This window comes from Pagrus major, chromosome 1, assembly GCF_040436345.1.
Source record: "Pagrus major chromosome 1, Pma_NU_1.0".
NCBI lineage: Eukaryota > Metazoa > Chordata > Actinopteri > Spariformes > Sparidae > Pagrus > Pagrus major.
The window spans coordinates 19,022,768-19,044,745 of NC_133215.1; the positions used below are offsets into that span (position 1 = coordinate 19,022,768).

General features: G+C 43.3%; 1 protein-coding gene across 1 annotated transcript in view; it reads left to right on the forward strand.

The window, feature by feature from the left end:
- Positions 1 to 8,077: 8,077 nt before the first annotated feature.
- The window catches only part of LOC140995813 (multiple PDZ domain protein), a 39,249-nt gene continuing 25,348 nt past the window's right edge, over positions 8,078 to 21,978 (forward strand). The window contains exons 1-18 of the mRNA XM_073465963.1: positions 8,078 to 8,090; positions 9,214 to 9,380; positions 10,712 to 10,930; positions 11,208 to 11,276; positions 11,444 to 11,566; positions 11,884 to 11,967; positions 12,306 to 12,413; positions 12,586 to 12,688; positions 13,237 to 13,328; positions 13,709 to 13,922; positions 14,261 to 14,335; positions 14,927 to 15,006; positions 15,616 to 15,762; positions 16,667 to 16,852; positions 16,975 to 17,136; positions 17,499 to 17,708; positions 19,699 to 19,881; positions 21,605 to 21,728. Of these exons, the coding sequence (XP_073322064.1) occupies positions 8,078 to 8,090; positions 9,214 to 9,380; positions 10,712 to 10,930; positions 11,208 to 11,276; positions 11,444 to 11,566; positions 11,884 to 11,967; positions 12,306 to 12,413; positions 12,586 to 12,688; positions 13,237 to 13,328; positions 13,709 to 13,922; positions 14,261 to 14,335; positions 14,927 to 15,006; positions 15,616 to 15,762; positions 16,667 to 16,852; positions 16,975 to 17,136; positions 17,499 to 17,708; positions 19,699 to 19,881; positions 21,605 to 21,728 (2,359 nt within the window). The remainder of the gene's footprint in view (positions 8,091 to 9,213; positions 9,381 to 10,711; positions 10,931 to 11,207; positions 11,277 to 11,443; positions 11,567 to 11,883; positions 11,968 to 12,305; positions 12,414 to 12,585; positions 12,689 to 13,236; positions 13,329 to 13,708; positions 13,923 to 14,260; positions 14,336 to 14,926; positions 15,007 to 15,615; positions 15,763 to 16,666; positions 16,853 to 16,974; positions 17,137 to 17,498; positions 17,709 to 19,698; positions 19,882 to 21,604; positions 21,729 to 21,978) is intronic.

A 21,978-nucleotide genomic window follows, 5' to 3' on the forward strand; every position in this document is an offset into this window, starting at 1 on the left:
ATGGTACAGTGTCTTGCAATAGGCTGAATGGTGTCTCTGTCACAGCCACTCCCCTATAACTATCAATTTTCACTCAATTGTGGGGGGCGCCAAATCGCACAATATGCCAATTTCAACATAATGTTGCTTTAATTAAAAGCATAAGAAAAATATTCCACTAATCAGTTAGTTTAAGGATGCACATCGCTTCTACTTTCTCTAATGCTTGCCTTTACCAGGGTTGGGAGGGCCACTTTAAAATTGTATTCCAATACAGTTACTAATTACCTATGAAAAAATATAGTCAGTAATGTAATCCAAGTTTCACAATATCAAAGTAATGTAACTTTATTACTTTCAGTTACTTTTGGATTATCTCAATACCAAACATATGCAAAGAAAAACAAGAGGAAAAAAAAATCAATGTTGATTGGTTTGTATTTATATTGTCTTCCGTAGGAATACACACTTGTGTATTTGGTTTCATTGTCGCAATGCTGATATTGAGGTACTTGTTCAAAAATATTGAGATATTTGATTTTGTCACCTGTACTTTTGAGGAGATTTCAAAATGTCAAGATATATAATGTGTTTTGCTATATAGCCTAAAAATATTAAAATATTATTTCAATGCCATATCACCCAACCAGAAAATGGTGAATGATTATCATCACGGTTTCCTAAAGCCCAAGGTATTCAATTCACTATCAAAAAAGCCAAAGAAGCAATAGAAAAGCAGCAAATTGGTATTTTTGCTTAGAGAATTACTTAATCCTCACTTAACGAAATAATCCACTGACAAATTAATCAACTCTGTTTCATCTCTAATTATTAGTTTCAATCCAGGAGGTTACAGTGAGTCATCTCCGAACCATCTTCCTTTTGTCTTGGCCCCACACTTCAGAACCACTGATTCAGAACCCCTGCTGATTTAGCATCACAGCACTGCTCATGTTGTTAGTAGTATGATTACAATGTACTGCTCAACAATGCAATAACCACTCAGCAGGATTACAGCACGTATCACTTTCAGCGATGCACACAAACAGCCCAGTTAACTGGCGGCATGAGCAGCCGGGCCAAGAGTGTACATTTCCTCCAATTGGCCCTAAAATACCGACAGATAATAGGCTGTGGCGGTTGGAGCAGAAAGCCTTCCAACTGTTCCATATTTAGGCAGAGTAAGACATCTATCTCTAGAGGGCTATTCTAGTCGAGGCCATAGGAGCAATGAGTCAGAGACTGCCCTGAGATCTGACAAGCCAGTCGTCCACTACTGGTTTTCTCCTTTCCTGAGCACAGATCTAATCAGGTAGCAAAGTAACTGCGTAAGTCCTCTCGCATGGTCTGAACCTCTAATAGGGTTGAATGATATCGCTGGCGAGTTTCACACATTAAGAGAGGTGAACTGAGCTGATAGCTCCAGTCGATGGTGGAAGACGCACAGAGCCGGGGTTATTCTTTGAGGGACGGGAAAGGGTAGGAGGAAGGATGTGTTAACACATGACCGAGTGCTTTAGGTGGATGAGGAAGACGGGTAAGGATCTGGCCTCATTATTTCAATACGGGAGAGAGATGTCGTCTAGCGCAGGAAGGGGCCTTTTGAATTAGGTTAAACTCGGCACACAAAGTGGGGTTGAGACGAGGAATGTGAATCATCGCCGCGTTAGGAAAACGGTGCTGTGAAATTCAACAGCTCCGCTTTCATTGAAACTTAATATTATTATTGCTGAATTAAGATTTGTTTTGGTTTCCCTCACAGCTTAAGCCACAAGAGTGACAATTTATTTATGCAGGAAGGTTGGTTGTCTCTGTGCACACAATAAGCACCACCTTCTGTTTATCTACGAGGCTCTCTGACACAGACCTTTACCTTGCTATGCATAAATTAACTAAATAAAGGACTGGATCCCGGGATGTGCAAATTCTTTAGGAAACGCTTGTTAAAACGGTTCTGGGGAAATCAGCCCTTAGGTTCTACGTGCCCACTAAACTGAATTAATTGCACAAGTGTTGAAGTTAGACTCTCTAATAACCCTTGACGATGGAAATAGAGACTTCAGTAACAAGCAGTTACACTTGTTCCAAAACTGATTATATGCCTGCTTGTATTAATATTCAAGTGTGTATGTGTGTCTGTTACTGTCTGTCTGCAGCGGATCACGTTGTCTGCCAAGGTTTATTTTCATTATCTTGAGGTTTCATTTTGCTCACACACGATGTTTAACATATACGATCCCTTATTTTAATCGCAGGCTGGTTCCATAACACGGTTAGATAATGTTTTTGGAGCCAACTAAATCTAAGCCAAATATTATGTTACATTAACAGCTCTAAACAAAGAAAGTCAGCCTGGGGTCAATCAGGCAGAACAATCCGTATTAGCCCAGCCATTGTAACTTGCACCCTGTTTTCCCTCCACCAAGGAGCTTTGTCTTTCTTGTGCATCATAACAAGTGAAATGAATCAGTGACCTAATTAAAGGAGGACAAACAGACAGACAGACAGACAGACAGACAGACCCACAGTCAGCAGAATGCTCGATTGCTGCTGTTGCACATTATGTATCTTCAGATGCTTCATCAGCGCTGTGTGGGTGTCATTTCTTAATGTGGCCCATGATGCTCTTTGACACAACTCGCGTTCACGGTGTGAGCACTGACAAACACCCTGTTGTTCTCTGGAGGAGCTACCCGAGGCCTGTCAGAAAAGTAAACCAAAAACATCCACTCTGGCTGGTGTTAGTTTGGACAGGAAAAACACAAATACCATTGAAGCTCCATTTTTCTCCACTGTTGAAACTAGATAAACAACTTGTCAGATACCTACAGCCAACAACCGCAGGATTTGGACAACAGAACTCAAGTTTTTCTTCCTTTTGCAAACATTTAAAACAAATTATCCACTTGGCATGCAAATGCAACTGAGGAACTGTAGGATCACTTAGACACAAACAGATGCACTGATGACAGATGATTTAGTGATATTCATCTCATCCACAAAAATAGCAATCTCCTTGGAGATGAGCCTAAGTTGTTGGGTTTTTTTTGTTGTTTTTTAAACAGATGCTGCCAAAATGGCAGCCAAGCAAATCTATGTCAAATTTCTCCCACTGTACACGTATAGACACCGTCCCACGCTGACCATTTCTCCACCTGCTTCGTGGATTTCCTTGTAGACTCTTTTCTTAACTGCAGCACTGACATGTGAGTCAACATAATGTCAACCACTCCAACCTATAGAGCCTACATCCACTCGTTGTATCACAATGAGCACTGACATCAACACGGGAGCTCGCACACAATCTCTCTGCTGATAGCCATTTGGATATTGAGAGTAGTGATTCAAAAGGGGCCAGTTCTCAGCCACCCAGGCAGCCACAGGCAGCAGGGGCGCTTTGATTGTCAGATATCTGCATGGACCACTTATGATTAAGCATATAGCTCATCATCAGTATGGAGGCAGGAGAGGATTATTTGCTGTTTCAAAGAGGAGACTGAGTGCACTCTGTACAGTCGCACAGGAGTGTGCTCTCTTCCAGTTTAGGTCAACAATCGAATATTGTGCAACCTTCAGTAGTTGTCAGCAGAAGATCAAGGTCATGTGCCTCCTCAGTAAATAAGAGCCACAGCTTTCACTCATGAATCCGCATGATTGACGTATCCTGGGGGTGCACTGGCCTGCTGGATGCTCCTTTTTCTCTCAGAGTAGCTGGATTTACTGTGGATTTTCAGACTGCGGCTGACAAACCGGTGAGCACAGCAGCAACCAAATAAGCGAACTGCATTCCAATATACTCAAATGACAGCCACATAAAATAGGACTTTAAAAAAAAAAAAAAAGGAGCCGAGGAGGTGAACACTTAGTCTAATCTGTCATTCATCACGCCAAAGCATGCGATTAGTAATTGCGCCCTGCAGTGAGGCAGATACACGCGGCAACAGAATAATAATCATGTGTACACCTTGGCCGAGGAGCCGTCATGGGATAATGCGATTGCATTGATTATTCGCCGGAGAGGTAATAGGTATCATTGCTTATTACTTCGCCTCAGCGACATCTCGCATCCGAGCGACGCCCATCCAGCCACAAGTCGCCGGACCGTCTCCTGCACAAACACGGCAACTATATCACATTTGAGCCCGCTCGTCCACTAAGGGCCAGTCTTTTTCCGCGCCCCGTAAGTACAATGATCGCAGGCCACATTCCCATGGGCATCCGTGAGAGCCGAAGTCGGCGCTGCCTTACGGCTCCCGGAGCAGGTCACAGGTTGACATGCAGCAAAGAGGTTTGTCTGCGAACTAAAAATAAAAAATAAAAAAAATCAACATCACATGTCAAAGCGATAAAGAGCGGATCCTTACCGTATCACGAGTCGCAGCCGCGGTATAGGGCGCATATACACATCCAGCGCACAGATGAGTCAGGAATAACCTTTTCTGCCCTCTTTCATACAGTCCTCCCCCCTCCTCCTCCTCCAACAACGCAAGATCTCGGATAGAAATATATTCTTCCCAGTCGATGAATGATTTCACCGCCTCGGCTCCGGGTTTGTTGCAGGTTAATTCTTTTTGCAGCTGCCGCGGCTGCAGAGAAGCGACGTGGGCATAAACGACCGAAAGAAGGGATGGAGATAAAGCTGAAGGGTGTAATAAACCAAATAGCTTCGTGCTTAGTATCCCGATCAGCGCACACACGAGAGGATGTATCGCGTCCGTCCAAATGCACTAAGTCCAGTGAAGTGCTGGAGGAGGACAGAGGCGTCTCTCTCTCTCTCTCTCTCTCTCTCTCTCTCTCTCTCTCTCTCTCTCTCTCGCGCGCGCGCTCTCTCTCTCCCTATCCGTCTGTCTGTATCCCTGCCTCCCTCCCTCCCTCTCTCTCCCTCTCTCTCTCTCTCTCTCTCTCTCTCTCTCTCTCTCTCTCTTTATCTTTCCCGGCTGCCTTTATGTTCTTACTGACTTCTGCTCAAGTCCACAGACGCAGAGCGCAGCGGAGTAGAGGACCGTGGTCAACACACACGCGCGCGCGCGCACACACACACACACACACAAGCGCACACACAGAGAGAGAGAGAGAGAGAGAGAGAGAGAGAGAGTGAGAGAGAGAAGGGTCAGAAATGACAAACCAATTTGGAGGCGCGGTGGATGCTCGGTTGATCGAGCGCAGCCCGGCGAGAGGAGCGTTGTGCGTCGCAGGCGGGCGGGGAGCCGAGGGTGGGTGGGTGGGTGGATGGGAGGAGGAGGTGGTGGTGGTGTTGGTGGTGGAGGAGGAGGAGGAGGAGGCGGGGAGGGGGTGATGATTCCTGCCTGGGGGATGCAGAGACAGAGGGAAGGAGAGAGCGAGGGAGAGATGAAGAAGTGGGGGTGTCTGGTGGAAAACGCGGAGCTGGATCTGGATCTCCGAAATGTCTGGACCGAGGGCTCCACCTGCCGTGTGAAAACAGGGGCTCCCAAACTTCTCACGCCGAGGACGGCACAGAGACCCCGGTAGAAATCCACCGGACATGACTTTGACTCAAGAGCACCCAACTGAGAGGCTGTTGGGAGACATGACTTGGTGTGTGATTGCATAATTTTGCCTTTGGGTGACAACTGCAATATGTACAGTTGGTACGGTTCCATCCAATGTCACATTCCCAGCTGAATACAGAGGAAGAACAAGGCTCATAAAGACTTCACTGAATGACTCATATGCTCCCTGGACGAGAGTCTGGGATTTAGAAAGCCCAGTGATGGAATGTAACTGAGTACATTTACTCAAGCACTGTACTTAAATGCAATTTTGAGGTACTTGTAGCCTTCTTTACTTGAGTATTTCCTTTATCTGCTTCTCTCCACCCCACTACATTTTTAATGGCTTAGTTGCTTTGCAATTGCATGCTGCATCAGAGCCAAAGTAGCGCATTTTCAAATAAATCTGGTTCGTTTTATAAACAGTTGGATTAAAAAAAGAAAAGAAAAAAAACTGATTCCAAAAATCTGGATCCAATCGGCCAGGCTGGTGATCGGTCAAACCCGTAGACCGGATGTGGGCCTAAATATATTCCATATGTTTTTAAAGTATTTATTTGCAGCATCTTACTTTGGTTGAAATTTTTTTTTTTTTCTTAGTTCGAAGGTGTAAAAAAGAAAACGAACAGTTAATAAAAGCTTTCAAAAAATAAATATATTTAATATCAGATGCTGTAAGACTTTTAATTAGTTTATATTCAAGTAAGTTTGTGTGGGTAACTTTCACTTTAACCAGAGGGGTAGGCCTATGTTAACACAATGTCATTACTTTCACTCAAGTATGACTTTCGGGTGCTTTTTACAACACTGAGAAAACCAGACATTAAATGTGGACCGTAAAACAGTTCCTGCTAAAGGGGTCCTGTGGGGAAGTGGTTCTCAAGGACCCCTAATCCTGCATAAATTAGAGCACAGACCTCCATTTTATAAGATTATGTCCCAGGGTCCCGCATCCGATGAGAGTTTTATGCTTTTTAGATGTTTTATTATGGAAATGTATCAAATCCATGACCAAAAAAGTCCCACATTCTGTCATTGTGTTATATATGGATATAGTGAAAATTGCTGGGAACCCACAGGAACCCCATCGAGGACGCATGTGGGTTTCCGGACCCTATTTTAAGAACAGCCGCAATATGGGTCTACTGGGCAAAGCTAAAAATGAGAAAATGCCAAATTCACAGCAGCAATAAGCTGGAAATGCTTTTAGGGAAAAATGAGGTCTAAATGGCCAATGGAAATTAGCCTTTTAACAGATCTGACGACCCATTTTTCCATGATATGATTTCTTATAATATTCCCACATTATTTGAAACATCCTCAAAGGGTCCCTGTAGGATAGCTAAACAAGTCCGGGGTTTACTTGGCTGTCACCACAATATCCCCAAGATTTATCTGCAGTGTCCCAGTGGAATGCATTACAGGATTACTGTAGGCTACTTCTTTTTCATTAGGGATGAGCCCTCTGTGCCTGAAGATCAGAGGGTGACATGCGCACTGCGCGGAGCGCTCACAAGCCGCGCGGACACAATGCTGGAAAATAAAGCGCACAGCTTGCTTCTTGATATCTTGTCGTCTCTCTCTCTTTCCACAAGCTGTGATGACTTGTCCCGTCAGGAAAGTGTCGTCCTCGGAGTTCGGTGCTGCTAAATTCACCCTGCGGACCGGTGGAGGCGGTGCTGGTTGTGCTGTGCTTGGAGTGGGGACCTGTTGATAGCCCACCGGCGCTGCAATGGAGGTGAGATGAGGCTTTCAGCAACAAGCGATACTGGACTGTCCATGATGTCCGCCTGTTCGTCACAGTGATAGGTCTAATGCGCCCGGGTCACTTTTAAAGAAATTAAACAGACCGTTTGGTGGATTACATATCAAATTAGGAGCTAATTGGTCTGCGTAATTGCTGTAAATCATTCGTGTGTAATGATTTTTTTTTTTTTATTATTCTGAAGCCGTCAGTGTCGCTTTAATATCAACAGGTATAAGATATAGATTTCATTAGGCTGCCGTGAAGGGCATATAAATACTGCGATACCCCGTATGCCTATCAATGGGCCTTAATTACATTTAAGATGAGACGTTGTCATTTCCAGCCCATCGTTTTGCAAATCAAATCATGTCATTGGTATCGTGCTTTGATGCTATACAGGCTTCCCCTCAAGTCAGAATGGTCGGGAGGCCATGTGTCGCTGTTAATTAGCATCACTGGCTGATAAAGCCTTTTGGAGAAGATTTAAATCCTGCTAAAGAGCATTAGTGCACAAGCAAGGCGCTTGCAAACAAGCATGGCCTTGTGAGGGGATGTAGAGGTAAAATGATACATGTTACTGAGCATATGTAAAATACACATTGGTACAGTAGGGTAATAAAAGTGTAATTATGATAAACACAGATCAACAGTGGACTGCCAACTTTCACAAATGCTCAGCCACAAAAATGAAAATAGACCATGTGCATAAGTGTCATGTTACAGCAGTAAACGTTGTTGTTGATGTTGTACACGTTGCAGGTGCCAAACAGAGAACAATGACATTTAACTGAGACAGAAAGCAACAAAGAAACAATTCATCGGAACAATCTGTCAGGCTACGATGGAGATCATGGGTAAGTGATTTGCAGATGTAGAGGGCTGTTTAAAGCCAAACATGTTCCAGTATCCTCAGTGAGACTCGCCGTCAGAGGCTTACAATTAAGGTGTCAGGTATGGCGGCTGCGGGCAGACAGGAGGGAATAGTCACATGTGCAGGTGGCACAGGACTCAGAGTCTGGTCGGTAGTCAAAACTTTGTGGTGAAGAGTTTACAGGGTCTTAACCTTCTGCCACATACAATTACTGCATTTGTGGCTTGTGCTCATTAGCCGCTGCTCACACACAGACACCAAAAAACAAGGGCAACATGACCTGATGCAACATTTCAGTTGTTGTCTTTGTTTTTATAGTGCTGCAGAAGGGATGGCACGTCCTTCTTTTGCACTATTTAAATGTTCCTTGATGAAGTTGTCTAATAAAGGGAACATTTTGCTGCACACAAGTGACCCCGAATTTTTTAAACTTTGCCAGGTGAGGTGACAGCATTTGGAAAAACTTTGGAACTGAAAGAACTCACTCTCAGCAGGGTTATTCTTTCAGAATAATTTCCTGTCCACTCAAAACTCCAAAATGTGTTTATTAATAGTTATCACACTGTGGATCAGTGCTGACAGAGGATGTCATAATGGATCCTAGAGACAGATGTTGTATTTTAACGGTCCCTATTAAAGGAGCACTATGTAGTTTGGGGAAGAAATTTTAATCCCAACAGAAAGATCTTCACTGACTGTTTTTTTATGCCCAAACAAACTGAATAAACAAAACTGACCTTAAAGAACAACACTATTTCATACTGTGTTACTTTGTTTATATGTGGCGGACCCTGCCACCTTTCTAGCTTCAAACAGTGTTCTGGGGATCTTATTTTCCTCTGAGAACAGCTTGTTTATTTAGTTACGGAAAAAAATATACATATTTCTGAGTTTGCATCATCCCTCAGTAATGTAAATATTAAAACTCTGAGTTTGAATTTCATCTCCCCAATATACATATCGCCCCTTTAAGTATTGACATTTCATAGCTTATTATAAAAAAAAGTCTGGGTTTGTGTCAGGGTCACACAGCAGCTGCTTGAACACACTTAACAGGAAGAAATCCTGTGCCTGAGTGACACAAATGATATACAATTCCTCTGCAGATACTCAGCGTGCCTTGGAGGCTGTGGAGAGGCTGCAAGCCAAACTGAAGGAGAGAGGAGAGGCCCCCACGCAGGAGAAACTCTCCCTGCTAAAGACTGTCCTGCAGAGCCCCCTGTTCCACCATATACTCAGCTTACAGCAAGCTCAGCGGAAGCCCCCAGCGAAGGTACAGCGTGAGCATGTGGGCGTTTGGTGTATAGTGAATGGTGGGGAAGGAGCCGGAATCGTTCCCAAAATACTGAATGCAGGAACCAAACTGGATGAGTAATCAGCTTACCTAAGCTTACCACTAAAGCCCCGAGAAAGAGAGAGAGGGAGAGGGAGAGAGGATGGGGGGTGGGGGGGTGGGGTGGGGGGAGAGAAGTGGCTATATCATGTGGAGGAGTTTGCAGAAGTCATATGTAACCTTGTTATAAGTTTTGAGCCGATGTGTGGGATGTGGTCACCAAGCAATGTTCATTTGCACAAATCCGCTTCATCATGTGCAGTATACGGCGCACATGTTGGTATATGACGTTTGTTCCACCATCAAGGTATTTAACTTGTTTGTCAGCGTTAATCATCACGGCTTTGTAGTTGTCTGTTGCGGTCTACTGTAATAGGCTAATGCTATAAGCGCCACAGATCTACACACACAAGCATTATTACATTAGCTTTGTGTGTGGGAGCCTGTAGCCATTTGGCATCTCTGCGCTCCAGGAAACGCGGCACTGGATTATGTCAGAGGCTTCTGGATTCTTAGTGGGACAGGCATCGACACAGTTTTTATGAGATCAAGTTCTGGTTGTAAAATTCACAGGTTTTTATATAGATAAAGCGCTGAGAATAATAAGTGCGACTCAAAGGAGTGCGACGTTGCTTATTAGTATTTTGTTAGTGCTCTGTCTTTTGTTCTGTTACTGCTGTTTCAACAGGTGTCGAAGTTGCTGGAATGGAATATAGATCAGAAATCTTCTGAAACTCCTTTTTTTAACTTTGAAACAGCAAACCTAAAAGACAAGAAGGGAACGGTTTTGTGGTTATGTGGTATTGAACGGAAGCGTTTATCTCAGATCCTCGTGTTCCTGCTCTCCTATCTTTTCCTGCTCTGCTCCGTTTTAAAGCTATCTTTTTCTACTATTTTTTCTTTCGGCTAACACACATTTACCCTCCCTCCCCCTCCTCCCTCCTCCCTCCCACATCTTTCTTCATTGTCTCACAATGCCCTCCTTTCTCAATTTCTTTATCCTTTCTATTTCCCTCCATCGCTCTCCCACCCTCATCCCATTCCTCTCTGTCTCCATATCTCCTTTCTTCAATTAATGCCTCCACCTCTCTATCAATCCACTCTCCCCATCTCTTTATCGCCCCCATCCATTTCTTACTCCCTTCGCTTGGATCCCTCAATCCTTCTCCGACTCATCTCCTGTCTCTCTTTATCCCACTCTCTCTTTTATATGCGTCCTCGCCATTTTTACACCTTTATCCTCCTCTTCTTCTTCCCCTCAGTCCTACCAGGGGAAGGGCATTTCCAAATCCGTGTCCATGAACTGTGGCCCCTGCCAGGGCATGCCGCTGGGCCTGAGCCACAGCGACTCCTACACATGGGCCATCGAGAACCGAAGGCCCAGCACCGCCCAATCCGCCAACAGGGACGGCAGCGCTTGTTCCCTGGGCTCGCCGGATCTGTCCTACTCAGACATGTACACAGACAACTGCATTCACACCGAATCACAAGTATGTATAATATCCATCGCAAATGTGAGATCACTTAGGATGAGTTTAGTAATAGGGAGCAATTTATTCTTAAAGCGCTCCGTCTATGAACAGACCAAATATATTTTCTTTTCAATTGTAAAATGTAACACACCGCCGTTCAAAATGTCACATTTTACATTTGAGAATATTACACTGCATTATAAAACTCAGGCACAGGTAGATATAACATCGTCTGAGGGTTTCAGCTGATCGTATCAGGTTTGCTTTTGTTTTACACATGACATTTATTTTTTAGTACTGCACTCCCCCTCGAATCTCCCGCACCATGTCGATGGGGAGAAACCTGTCTGCTATTGCTCATGAGGTACAGTAAGCTCACATGTGACGTGTAACCGTAGAGCTGGTAAATGTGTGTCTGTGGGTGTAGGCTGGATCATACCCATTGTTATTTAACAGCTCAATAACAATAGATTTTCTCTCTCTCCTCCTTTTCTGTCTCCCTCTCTGTTCTCCTGACCTCTGCCATGTTAGAGGCGTCATGTGGAGATGATAGAGCTGACCAATGATGGGAAAGGGCTCGGTTTTGGCATCATAGGAGGCCGGAGCACAGGAGTCATGGTCAAGACCATCCTTCCTGGTGGAGCTGCCGGACAGGTAAATACACCCGCCAATCAATCATAAAGCCAAACCTTAACTAGCCAATTAAAGTTATAACTCAACACGCTTTCTTGTCGAGCATTACTGTACATGAAAAGATCATTACTGCTGTCATTTCTGTCCAGCAAATACAAAACCGCTGACATGTTTTGATTAGCTTAGCATAATCTAAACCTGGAAGTGGGGGAAACAGCTACCCTGGCTCTACAAAATACACCTATCAGTACATCTAAAGCTGAAGAACTAAAGACCGAAGTGTGGAAACGAGAAATTGTGTACCCACTAAATGTTTTTGTTGAAATGTGCCTCTGTAGGATAAGCGCCTGCGTAGCGGAGATCAAATCCTGCGTATTGGAGATACAGATCTGGCAGGCATGAGCAGCGAGCAGGTGGCACAGGTGAGGTATCATTTAAACAAATGTATAAAAGTAGATGATGAGCTGAAGCTGATCCACTGTTAGACCACAGGTGATTCCACAGAAAAGCTCAGGGAAGCAGATATGTGGTCCACCTCTATGTTAGTCTTGTTACCTGCCCCACCTCTATTAAAGAGCAGTGTACAGCCACTTTCCTGAGCCTGAACCATCCGGGAATGTTTCCCACACAGCTGATGAAACCTTCCAAATGGTACTAATCTACTGTCTCTTCAGAGCAGCTGTCTCTTTTTATGTTATTTATTTATAACTTGTCAAACGCTATCGCATTTCATCCGTTCAAAAATGACCACCTGGCCCAGGTTCTGCGAAATGCTGGTAGCAAGGTGAAACTGCTCATCGCCAGGGATATCATCAAGGACAACCACGTTTCCTCACCTGTACTCAGTCAGGACAGCTTGGACGACAAGGTGTGTGTGTGTGTGTGTGAGCATATGCTTAAAGCATAACAGCACATAATTAACGTCAAATGCAAACTTTATGTAAAATAATTGGCTAATCAGTGCCTTTAAATGTTGAAATCAGTGTCCTCTTAACCTTAAAGATAAACATTGTTTTTTTTTCTGTGTGTGTTTTTTCCAGCTCGGTGACTTGAATGATGACTATGAGTTCAGCGTGCAGTTCACTAAAAACAGTCGTGGCCTGGGATTCAGCATCTCAAGCTACATAGGTGACCTAAACTCAGGTAATAATATCTAGTTGAAGTTAAAAAATGAGCTAAAGATCATTAACGGTGCAGTATGTTAGAATTGGCAATCAAATTCGTACTTAAAACAAAGCATATCACCAAAGTAACCACTAACTGCTGCTAACTGTAGCTACACTTAGCTAGTTAGCTCAGTTAGCCGTGCAGCGGTAGCAGTTTGAACTGGGAGCTTGGGGACCAGGGGAGTGTTAGTGTTTACACCGCTAGCACAGGAACTTTGGACCGGGCTGGGGTTAGCTAGTTAGCATGCTAACTTCAGTAAATATCTGTGGAACACAATACATAGACATAATGTCAAAACTGCTATTTGTTCACATTCTGTTGACAATATTAGTTAATTTTAGGATGTTTTCAACTACAATGCTCTGTGAGAATTGTAGTTGAAAACATCCTAAAATTAACTAATATTGTTTAATTTTTATTGTTAATATTATGATTTAATACCTTTTATGTAAGGCATTATGTGAGTTTAGAGCGACAATACAATCAATGCAAACTTTTCCTTTGATTTATCTTGCTGTCTTCAGTCTACAGTGCTGGTGTGATAGTGAAGAGCATAGTGAAAGGCAGCACTGTCGATCAAGATGGGCGCATCCATATTGGAGACATCATCCTGTCTGTGAGTTCCACTTAAAACACAACAGATGGCTTTTTTTATTTTTTTTACTGCATTTCCTGATGACAAATACCTTGTTGTTGTCTCGAATATAGTCTCAGCTGAATCTTAACGATTTCAGCATCCTTAAATCTGCCCAGTTTGCAACTTTTAGTAGTTCCCTCCATGCCAATTAGGGTCTTTTTTTAGCTGATGAGGTGGAATTCTCCTGTCCATCTCTTTATCATCATGTTCCAATCTAGCTCTTTTTAAATTTTTGATTACTATTGATTCATTTTTTATTTAACTGCCCTTGCAATACGTCAAGACCATCCACTTCATCCACAGAAACAAAATGTTTCTGTCTCCATTTTCTCTACTCACTACTTTTACATGTCCCTCAGGTGGACGGGGTGAGCCTGCAGGGCTGCAGTGAGCAGCGAGCCATGGAAGTGCTGAGGAGGACAGGTCCCCTGGTCAGACTGAAGCTGCTGAGGAAGGCTGTCCGACTGAGTCACATCCTGCCCCCAGTTCCCCCTCTGCAGCCCCTCCGTCACTCCCACAGCTTCCACGAGGGCAATCCATACAGAGTGGGCCTCAACAAGATTCAAGAGACAGGTGCTTTGTGCTGAGAGAGGGGGACGTATTGACTCAGTGGTAGCATAAGAGGACTGGTTTTGAAGGAGCTGAGCAGGGGGAGAACATGTCATTTGGCAGAATGCACTAAAATAAACTTATAGGAATTATGCAACCAATCATCCAGGTACTACCTGCACTGTCTAGTTAAATCATGACCGAGTTACCTTTATGAGACATATTTTTGTGCTTCTTTTGGCCTCTTGCATGTTGTCATCTCTCAAATGCTCGTTGGGAATTTGTACACGTTATCTTTTTTGTTTGTATGTGTGATCGGATCCCGGCATGTGTGCTCAAATGTGTTTCCTCGTCTCTCCCAGGAATCTGCTCTCTGCGCGAAATCTCCCGGCGTGCAGCATACGCCAGCAGACGACCCCGACACGATTCCAGAAACGGTAAGCTCCCCTTCCCATGCTGCACTGCAGTCTGGAACTGGATCATGGGTCTTAGTCTGATATGCTGATTGGGCTCAGGGAAAAGCAATGTGGCAGCGAAGCACACTCTTTGATGGGAGTCTATTTATAGTGTCATGCAGTCATGTGTTTATCCAACTCATTCAGCTCATTCCAGATGATTTGTCTCTCGCTCCGCCTCTATATATGGCTTTATTTAGATGAGGATTTCAGGGCTTGATTAGAGAGCGCAGCCAAATAAGCCCTGATTGCTGTGAGGCTTTAATAGATGAACGAGAAAACATTAGTTTGCCAGGAAATTACAAGATGGTGGGTGTGAATATGTGTGCCTGTAGTGTGGGGGCGTGTGTGTGTGCAGTTGACATCCTGCTTTGCCTCAAAAAGAATTATGTTGTCTCCTCTTCATAAAACAGGTGAGGTGATGTTTTCATATGGGATCCTATTCTTTATTGATTGGATCATCTGGGGCTAGGAACGATGTGAATGGAGATGTGTATTTGTCTCTGTGTGCATATGTGTTCGTGTGTATGTGGCGTGAGGGTGATTGTCTTTTTATGTGTGCACACTTAACAGGTGTGAAACTGACGCCGGATGAGGAGGAGGACCTGAGGAAGAGGTGGCAGCATGCAGTCGGACCGCGATTTGAAGTTATTGTACGTCTCTCTGTAATGAAGATAAGCATTTCATATAAAAAAGCATAACACAATCTAAAAAAAAACATGAATATTAGGGCTGATTAGAATGTGATTTTTTTAACATTCAAAGCTTCTATTGAGGTTTTCAATAACAGTATATAATAACGATCATTAATACATCAAACATTTAGAGTTAATTTAACTTTAGTTAATAGTTATTTCACTTTCAGAAACCATTTACTTAGTGAGGCACTCTGTTGACCCGTAGGGAAACTCTTTTTCAGTGAAATTAAGTCGTAATACAAGACAAGATGAAAAAATACTTTAACAAATCAGAATTAACACCAATTAAATCACAGTATCAGCATTTCACAGATCCCTCAAGCTGTTGGATAAAGAAACATGAAACTTTAACAGTCACAATGAACACAAGTTATATCACAGCATCACAATATTGCATAAATCCCTCAAATTATAGGCAAAAATTACCCTCAGTACGTTAGGAGAATAAAATAATATTAAAGCTTTGAAGCTATACAGCCCTGCACGAGAAGAAACCCCCCCACTCACTTTACTTTGCTTCTCTTTCTTCATTTCCCACCACTCAACTTCACGTCACTCTTTCAGGTGTGTCATCTGGAGCGCTTCGGTGAGACAAGTGGTCTTGGCATCAGTCTGGAGGCTCGGGCGGGACATCACTACCTGTGCTCCGTCTTACCTGAGGGGCCTGTTGGCCAAAGTGGCAAGATCTTCACCGGAGACCAGATACTGGAGGTAACCCATGATACCGATCCTTTCAGCCTATTACTCTACAGCTCAGCCTTTAATAAAGATATGAGATGATGCAAACTGGAATAAGATATGATCTGAGTGGGACTGATTAGTTTCATCTGTGGATGACTAATAAAAAAGGCTCCCTTGTGGATTATCTTGAGGTCACAGTATCATAGTTTCTTACTACACTCATCTTCACTTAAGCCGTACACTACAGTTGACAGCTTTTCAGTAAACACAGCACGATTTCAAGTAAGAAAAAATCAACATTTTCCCTTAAGGCAGCAAAAACAGTCATAAGAAGGTGGGTGTGAGTATGTGTGGCTCTGTGCATTTGTGTTTGTGTTGCAGGGGGAGTGCTTGCCCTCCTCCCCCTCCACTGGGCAAGTTCACGCACCCACACGTATCACTCATCATGATGAGCTGTCTGATGAACTCTCAGACAATGCACAGTAGCTTTGCTCGCAACATAGAAAACACTGACGGCACACTGGCACACTTGTGTCCTTCGTATCTTCAGAGCGCAGAGCCAACATCTGTGTCGCAGCTCAACCCTTTGATCTCCCTTCAGACGACATCGGCGCGGCAGAGCCATTGTTCAGCGCCGTTTTTTAAATGAGCCTCGCTCGGTTACCGCTTTCAGCTTTAATTGTTCTTTCCGTGGCTTGATGTACTCTGGCTACTAATTGCATCACGAGACCCAAACCTGAAATATCACTAAAAATATCAGATTTTAGGGCTGTCTGGCCCATACACACACACACACACCGTCAAACTGATTTAAATAGAGGCACAAGTGTATGATAACGGCAGGTATTATGTATTTTTCAAAAGCCCAGGAGCTTGACTAAGACCATTAGAATATCTATTTTAGAAAATGCTGTATTATGTATCTTCCTGGCAGGTGAATGGGATCCCTCTCATTGGAGTGGCACATAAGGAGGTGGTCAATATTCTAAAAGAGCTGCCAATGCATGTTTGCCTGGTGTGCTCTCGCATTGTGCCCCCTACAATTCCTGACAGTGATGAGGAAGACGACGATGAAGTCCGTCTCACCCTGAAAGAGCTGCTGGCTGAGTTCAATGACAAGGTGAAGGCACACAAAGGATAAACCACATTAGGATTGTTACACATCCTCTGCATTCGAAACACTACCGACATGCCACTTCTCTTGTATATCAATCCCCTCTCCCTCTTCTCTGCTTGTCCCAGTTGGACCAGGGCTGTGTCATTCCCTGTCCTACAGCTGAGGACATCACCAAGCGTGGCGTGCCCCCCATGTCACCTCCTCTGGCCATGTGGGAGAGAGAGGCACAGGTGGTCGAGCTGGAGAAAGGCGAGTTGGGCCTGGGCTTCAGTATCCTGGACTACCAGGTCAGAGACATGCCCCTCAGCCCTTCCACAAATAGAACAGACTGAAATAGACTGCAGTCTGATAATGTCAGTGTCAGGTTGGATAGGATGAATGCTAACAAACTCTAAGAACATAGAGAAGCATATGGAAAATGAAAAGTGCTCTGACAGTTGCTGTTTTCAATTTTAGATCGAAAACAGGTCCAATCTTGAGCAAAAAGTCAGTGTAAAGGAATAGAAGTATTACTATACACCTGTCCTTTTATTCTGTTGTTTACCTGAATTAAATGAATCTCTCATTTTAATTTGCAGCCTATCTTATTTTAAATTTTCCATGTATATCCTCACCAAACTGTCCTTTCCAACCTTATGTCAAACTCTAGGATCCAGAAGATGCCACTAAAACAGTTCTGGTAATCCGGTCCTTAGTTCCTGGAGGTATTGCAGATCGAGATGGTCGCCTGCTGCCCGGTGACCGACTCATGTTCGTTAATGAAACAGACTTGGAAGGCTCCAGCCTGGATTATGCCGTGCATGTCCTAAAATCCACCGGATATGGCCCTATTCGCATTGGAGTTGCCAAACCACTGCCAGTATGTATAATTTAATATAGAGTACATTTACATTTTCGTGTGGGACACTTGAGAGAATTTATTTCAGTTTTTGTGACGTTAACACAGACATATTATAATATTTTTACTACTAGGTTACTACTAGAATAGGTTTACATGGATTAATGCTCAGAAAAGACATCAGTTTTCTCATACTGTCCAGTGCTGCAGCGCTGTATTCCCCATCTTTTTTTAACACTCCTGTAGCTCCTGTCCCTTTAAGGCCCCCCACCTGAGATTACACGGTCTACTCTGATTGGCCACTTTACACTAGCCTGAGCCAGCGCTAGTAACAACAATGGAGCAGCTGTGTTAAATTAATTCTTGCCAAATTAGCTGCTAGGCATAAATTATGCTAATGTTCAGAATGGTGATGTAGTGTAATGTCACAAAGTCCCAGAGTTAAAGGCGGGACTACTGACTACTGAGGAGCTTTTACCTTTCAAGATCATTTACATGCATGATAACCGACGTATATAAAAGACTGAAGGACAAAGAAAAAAGAAAAGGCCCAATGAATCGCCTTTGAATCTTCACCCAAAAGAGTAAATTCTTACAACTAGAAGTGGGTGATACAGATAAAATCCTCATCCTGATTTCTGTTATTTTGTGTTTAAATATCAATATAGATTATTGGATTTGAATCTAATTTACTGACTAAAATAATCCGAGAGAAGTGTTAAATACCCAGCAAATCAAGGTGCTTCATCACAGTAATACAATAAACATAAAGATCCACTACTGCTTTCATGAATTCACGCTCAGTGTCAACACCGCCAACAATGGCCCTAATACAGTGGTTCCCAACCTTTGCTGCACCAGCTCACCCAGCATACAGTCCGATGAACTCATGTATTCATCAGCACAGCCATTTATATTCCAAAGTGTTTATTTGAATGTATTTCAAAACTGGCTATTATATTTTATCATATAACAGTGGATGTTACAGTATTTTCACACCATTGAACCGTCTGTTTATTTCAGTTAGTTAGCATTCGTACTGCAAACACATGGAGTGGCAAAAGCTGGACCTTTTACCCATTTATCCATTACTTTAGTTTTACTATTTCAACAGTTTTCCTATTACTTCAAGCTTTCTGTCTCATCTCCTCTGCTCTTTTGCTTGCTCGTTTTCAAGCACTCTTAATTGCAGTAACACCTAAATTAATTATTTAAGCAGACTCAATATGTGGATGTGTTTTTCAGTTCATTAATTTGTTTTTTTCAAATTAGTTGAGCTTCTCCACTGTTTCTCCATGTTCCCCCTGGCAATAGCAGAGTACCACTGGTAGAAATAACTGGCCTAATAAACCAGAGTTATCAAAGGGATGAATATTACGGTATATAATGGTATGGCAAAGTCTTTGACAATAGACGCGTGTATGTTGTCATACAGTATATCATTATGTTGCCCAAACCTGTGCACATGTAGGAAATTTGAATTCTCAAATAACAAATGAATTATCATGGATTGCAGCACATGTACTTTTTAATTCAAAAGTGGATTTTTTTCAGGATTTTTAAAAATTATTTCCCAAAATGCTGTTTCATATTAATAGATAGTCATTTCCACAGATATACTTCAAACTTAGACTTTATTATCCTAAGGGGAAATTCTTTTTTACAGCACCGTACCCGTCAGATCAGACAGCACAGACAACAGACAGACATATGCAAGACAATTACTTAAATGTGTGTTTTTCTTGAGAGTACAGTATTTCTTCTCCCTTTTGTTGTGGACTGTGGCTTAGTAACAAGGAACAGAGAATCCAGTTACAGGCCGTCTGAATATTTAATGCAGCTGAGAGATGAACACAATGCTCGACCACACTACAGATGGAGAGAGAGGGGGAGAGGAGAAGAGGGTGTCTAATTTACAAGTCACCTTCTTTAGGCTGTTTGCTTCCATGTGAATTTACTCACTTTTAACCAGACAGCTCCCTTTACAACTTTTGGAATTTTGCATTCTCAGCTGGAGCTTTGTGGCGGCTTAACACCCATCTCAGAGAGGAGCGCGCGGGCTTCCTGCGACGACAATGAAAGCCACACTCAGGTCAGCCTGCTAGCTGAGGCAGAGGAGGCAAACACCAACAGCAACAGCAACACTTACAACTCTGAGGACAACAGAATCATCCAGCCACGTTACAGTACAACGGTATGTCATAAAACACACAAAGGACTGGATGTTTCTTTTTGCTCACTTTTGAGCGTTTGTGATCTGTAGAAGTTTGGTCCACAGAAGAGGGAAGGGCAGAGTCCAAAAGTTGTTTTAATAGCGCCAGTTTTCCTTGCAGAAAACACATCTGAAAAGTAGAAAATGTCACAGTCCTTGTTGACGTTCACTAGTGTAAAATGTGTTATGTCGTTCAAAAACATAAACTTGTTTGCGTGTTGTATAATCATGCACAGTCTTGTAAATTAGCATTTCCTTGCTTTAAACCCAGCAGGACGCATCATTGCAGTGACAGTTACTGTAACGCTGCAGCAGTCCATCACAGCAGAAGCATTGCTCATTACCATGCAAACCTGAGATTCAGTGGGTAGCCATTTTAGCTGCTCTAAAGGAGATTACTGTGGCAGCGTCTGCTCTCTCTGTTCACGTTCTATAGCGAGGAGCTTACAGCCGGCAGTATCAGTATCAGTGGGTCAGGTATAGCGAAAGTGCTCAGTGTCAAAGACTTGTTCCTCCATTGTGGCATCGACTCAATCCTGTTGAGGCGGCCTTTTGTACTCGCTTTTGCTTAATTACCAACAATTGCCTCTCAATGAAAAGCGCTTACTGCTCGCACGACATTGGCACCTGGTTTCGCACAAGGACGTACAGTGCTGCCTTGGTGTCTCCCACACGTATACACACACACAAAGAGACTCAGAGCAGCAAGTGTCAGTGTGTTCTCATCAAAGACAGGCTTGTTGCAAAGGTAGCTTCAGAACTTCAGTGCTGCTCGTACTTTCTGTGAAGGTTCAAAGACGATCTCCTCGTTGCCCTTTTTCTTTGGGAAGTGCCCGGGGGGACCAAAGGAGTCTACCTTCCTGCATGTTTTACATTTCAGAATTACTCCAAAGGCCTTCACCTTGGAGAGTTAATGGTTGTTTGAAGTAATTTTGGTGTCAGACCAGAAATATGATGGTGTGTGTTGATAGTAGTTTAGGACTTTAGTTCCATGTTACATCTGAAAAGTGAATTTGTTTTCTAATTGTAAGATTTACTCCAGGTGATGTGCATCAAAGTCGGTGTTGGGGGAAATCTGCAATTTTCCACCGTCATTGGTGCTCTTATATAACCCTACTGTATGGATTTGTTCACCAAGCACCACTCTTGACTTTTTAGCTAGCAGCATGACTCTAGGGATGGCAATGTCTGTCAGTCGGTTGGTGGATCGATCAGTAGTTCATCGATTGGTCCACCGCTTTGGTCCAGACTAAATTATCTCAACAAATATTAGATCAATTGCCTCACCCACCACCATGAGATTCACATTCAGATATTCGAGGATACCATCTAGCTAGGCAGTCTCACCCTTTCATCTTCATCTCGATTCAACTCAGTTAAACTTGAATTTCAACATGGTCGGTAAACATAGTTGTATAGTGGACTGTGACAACCAATCGCAAGACCAACAAACAGAAATAATTGATAATTCTGAGGCGCTATGAGTGCAGGATATAAGGACAGACAGTAAATATGGATTACATGTTCTCTGCGATAACCATTCTTTATTGGCACATAGCATTAGAATGCTAACATGCTGAACTAAGATGGTGAAAATGGTAAACATTATACTTGCTAAACATGAGGTTGTTAGCATTGTGATTGTGATTATTTGTGCGACATCGTCACACTCTTACTCACTCATGCCCTCTGCTGTCTCTCTCAGGAAAACCAGCTGCGTCATCGTTTCAGCATCATGGAAGACGACAATAGGCAGCAAGCTCCGCCTCTGCCCCACCGCACCAGCTTTGAGAGGACAATCACTGTTGTCCGGGGCAACCGTAGCCTTGGTATGTTCTCCGTCTTTCTCATGGTGATGGTGTCTTGGTGTGTGTACGTCGCCGGCATGGCGGTAATGACGCTAATAGGCGATGGTGATGACGACTGCCTTGAAGAGGAGTGGTGAAGTGATGTGCTCCTCATACCTGAGGGAGGAGATGATAACTGTGTGTGTGTGTGTGTGTGTGTGTGTGAGTGTGAGTGTGTGGGTGTACTGGATGTCTGTGTGTATTTGTCCGAGAGGATAGTCTTGGGGTCAGA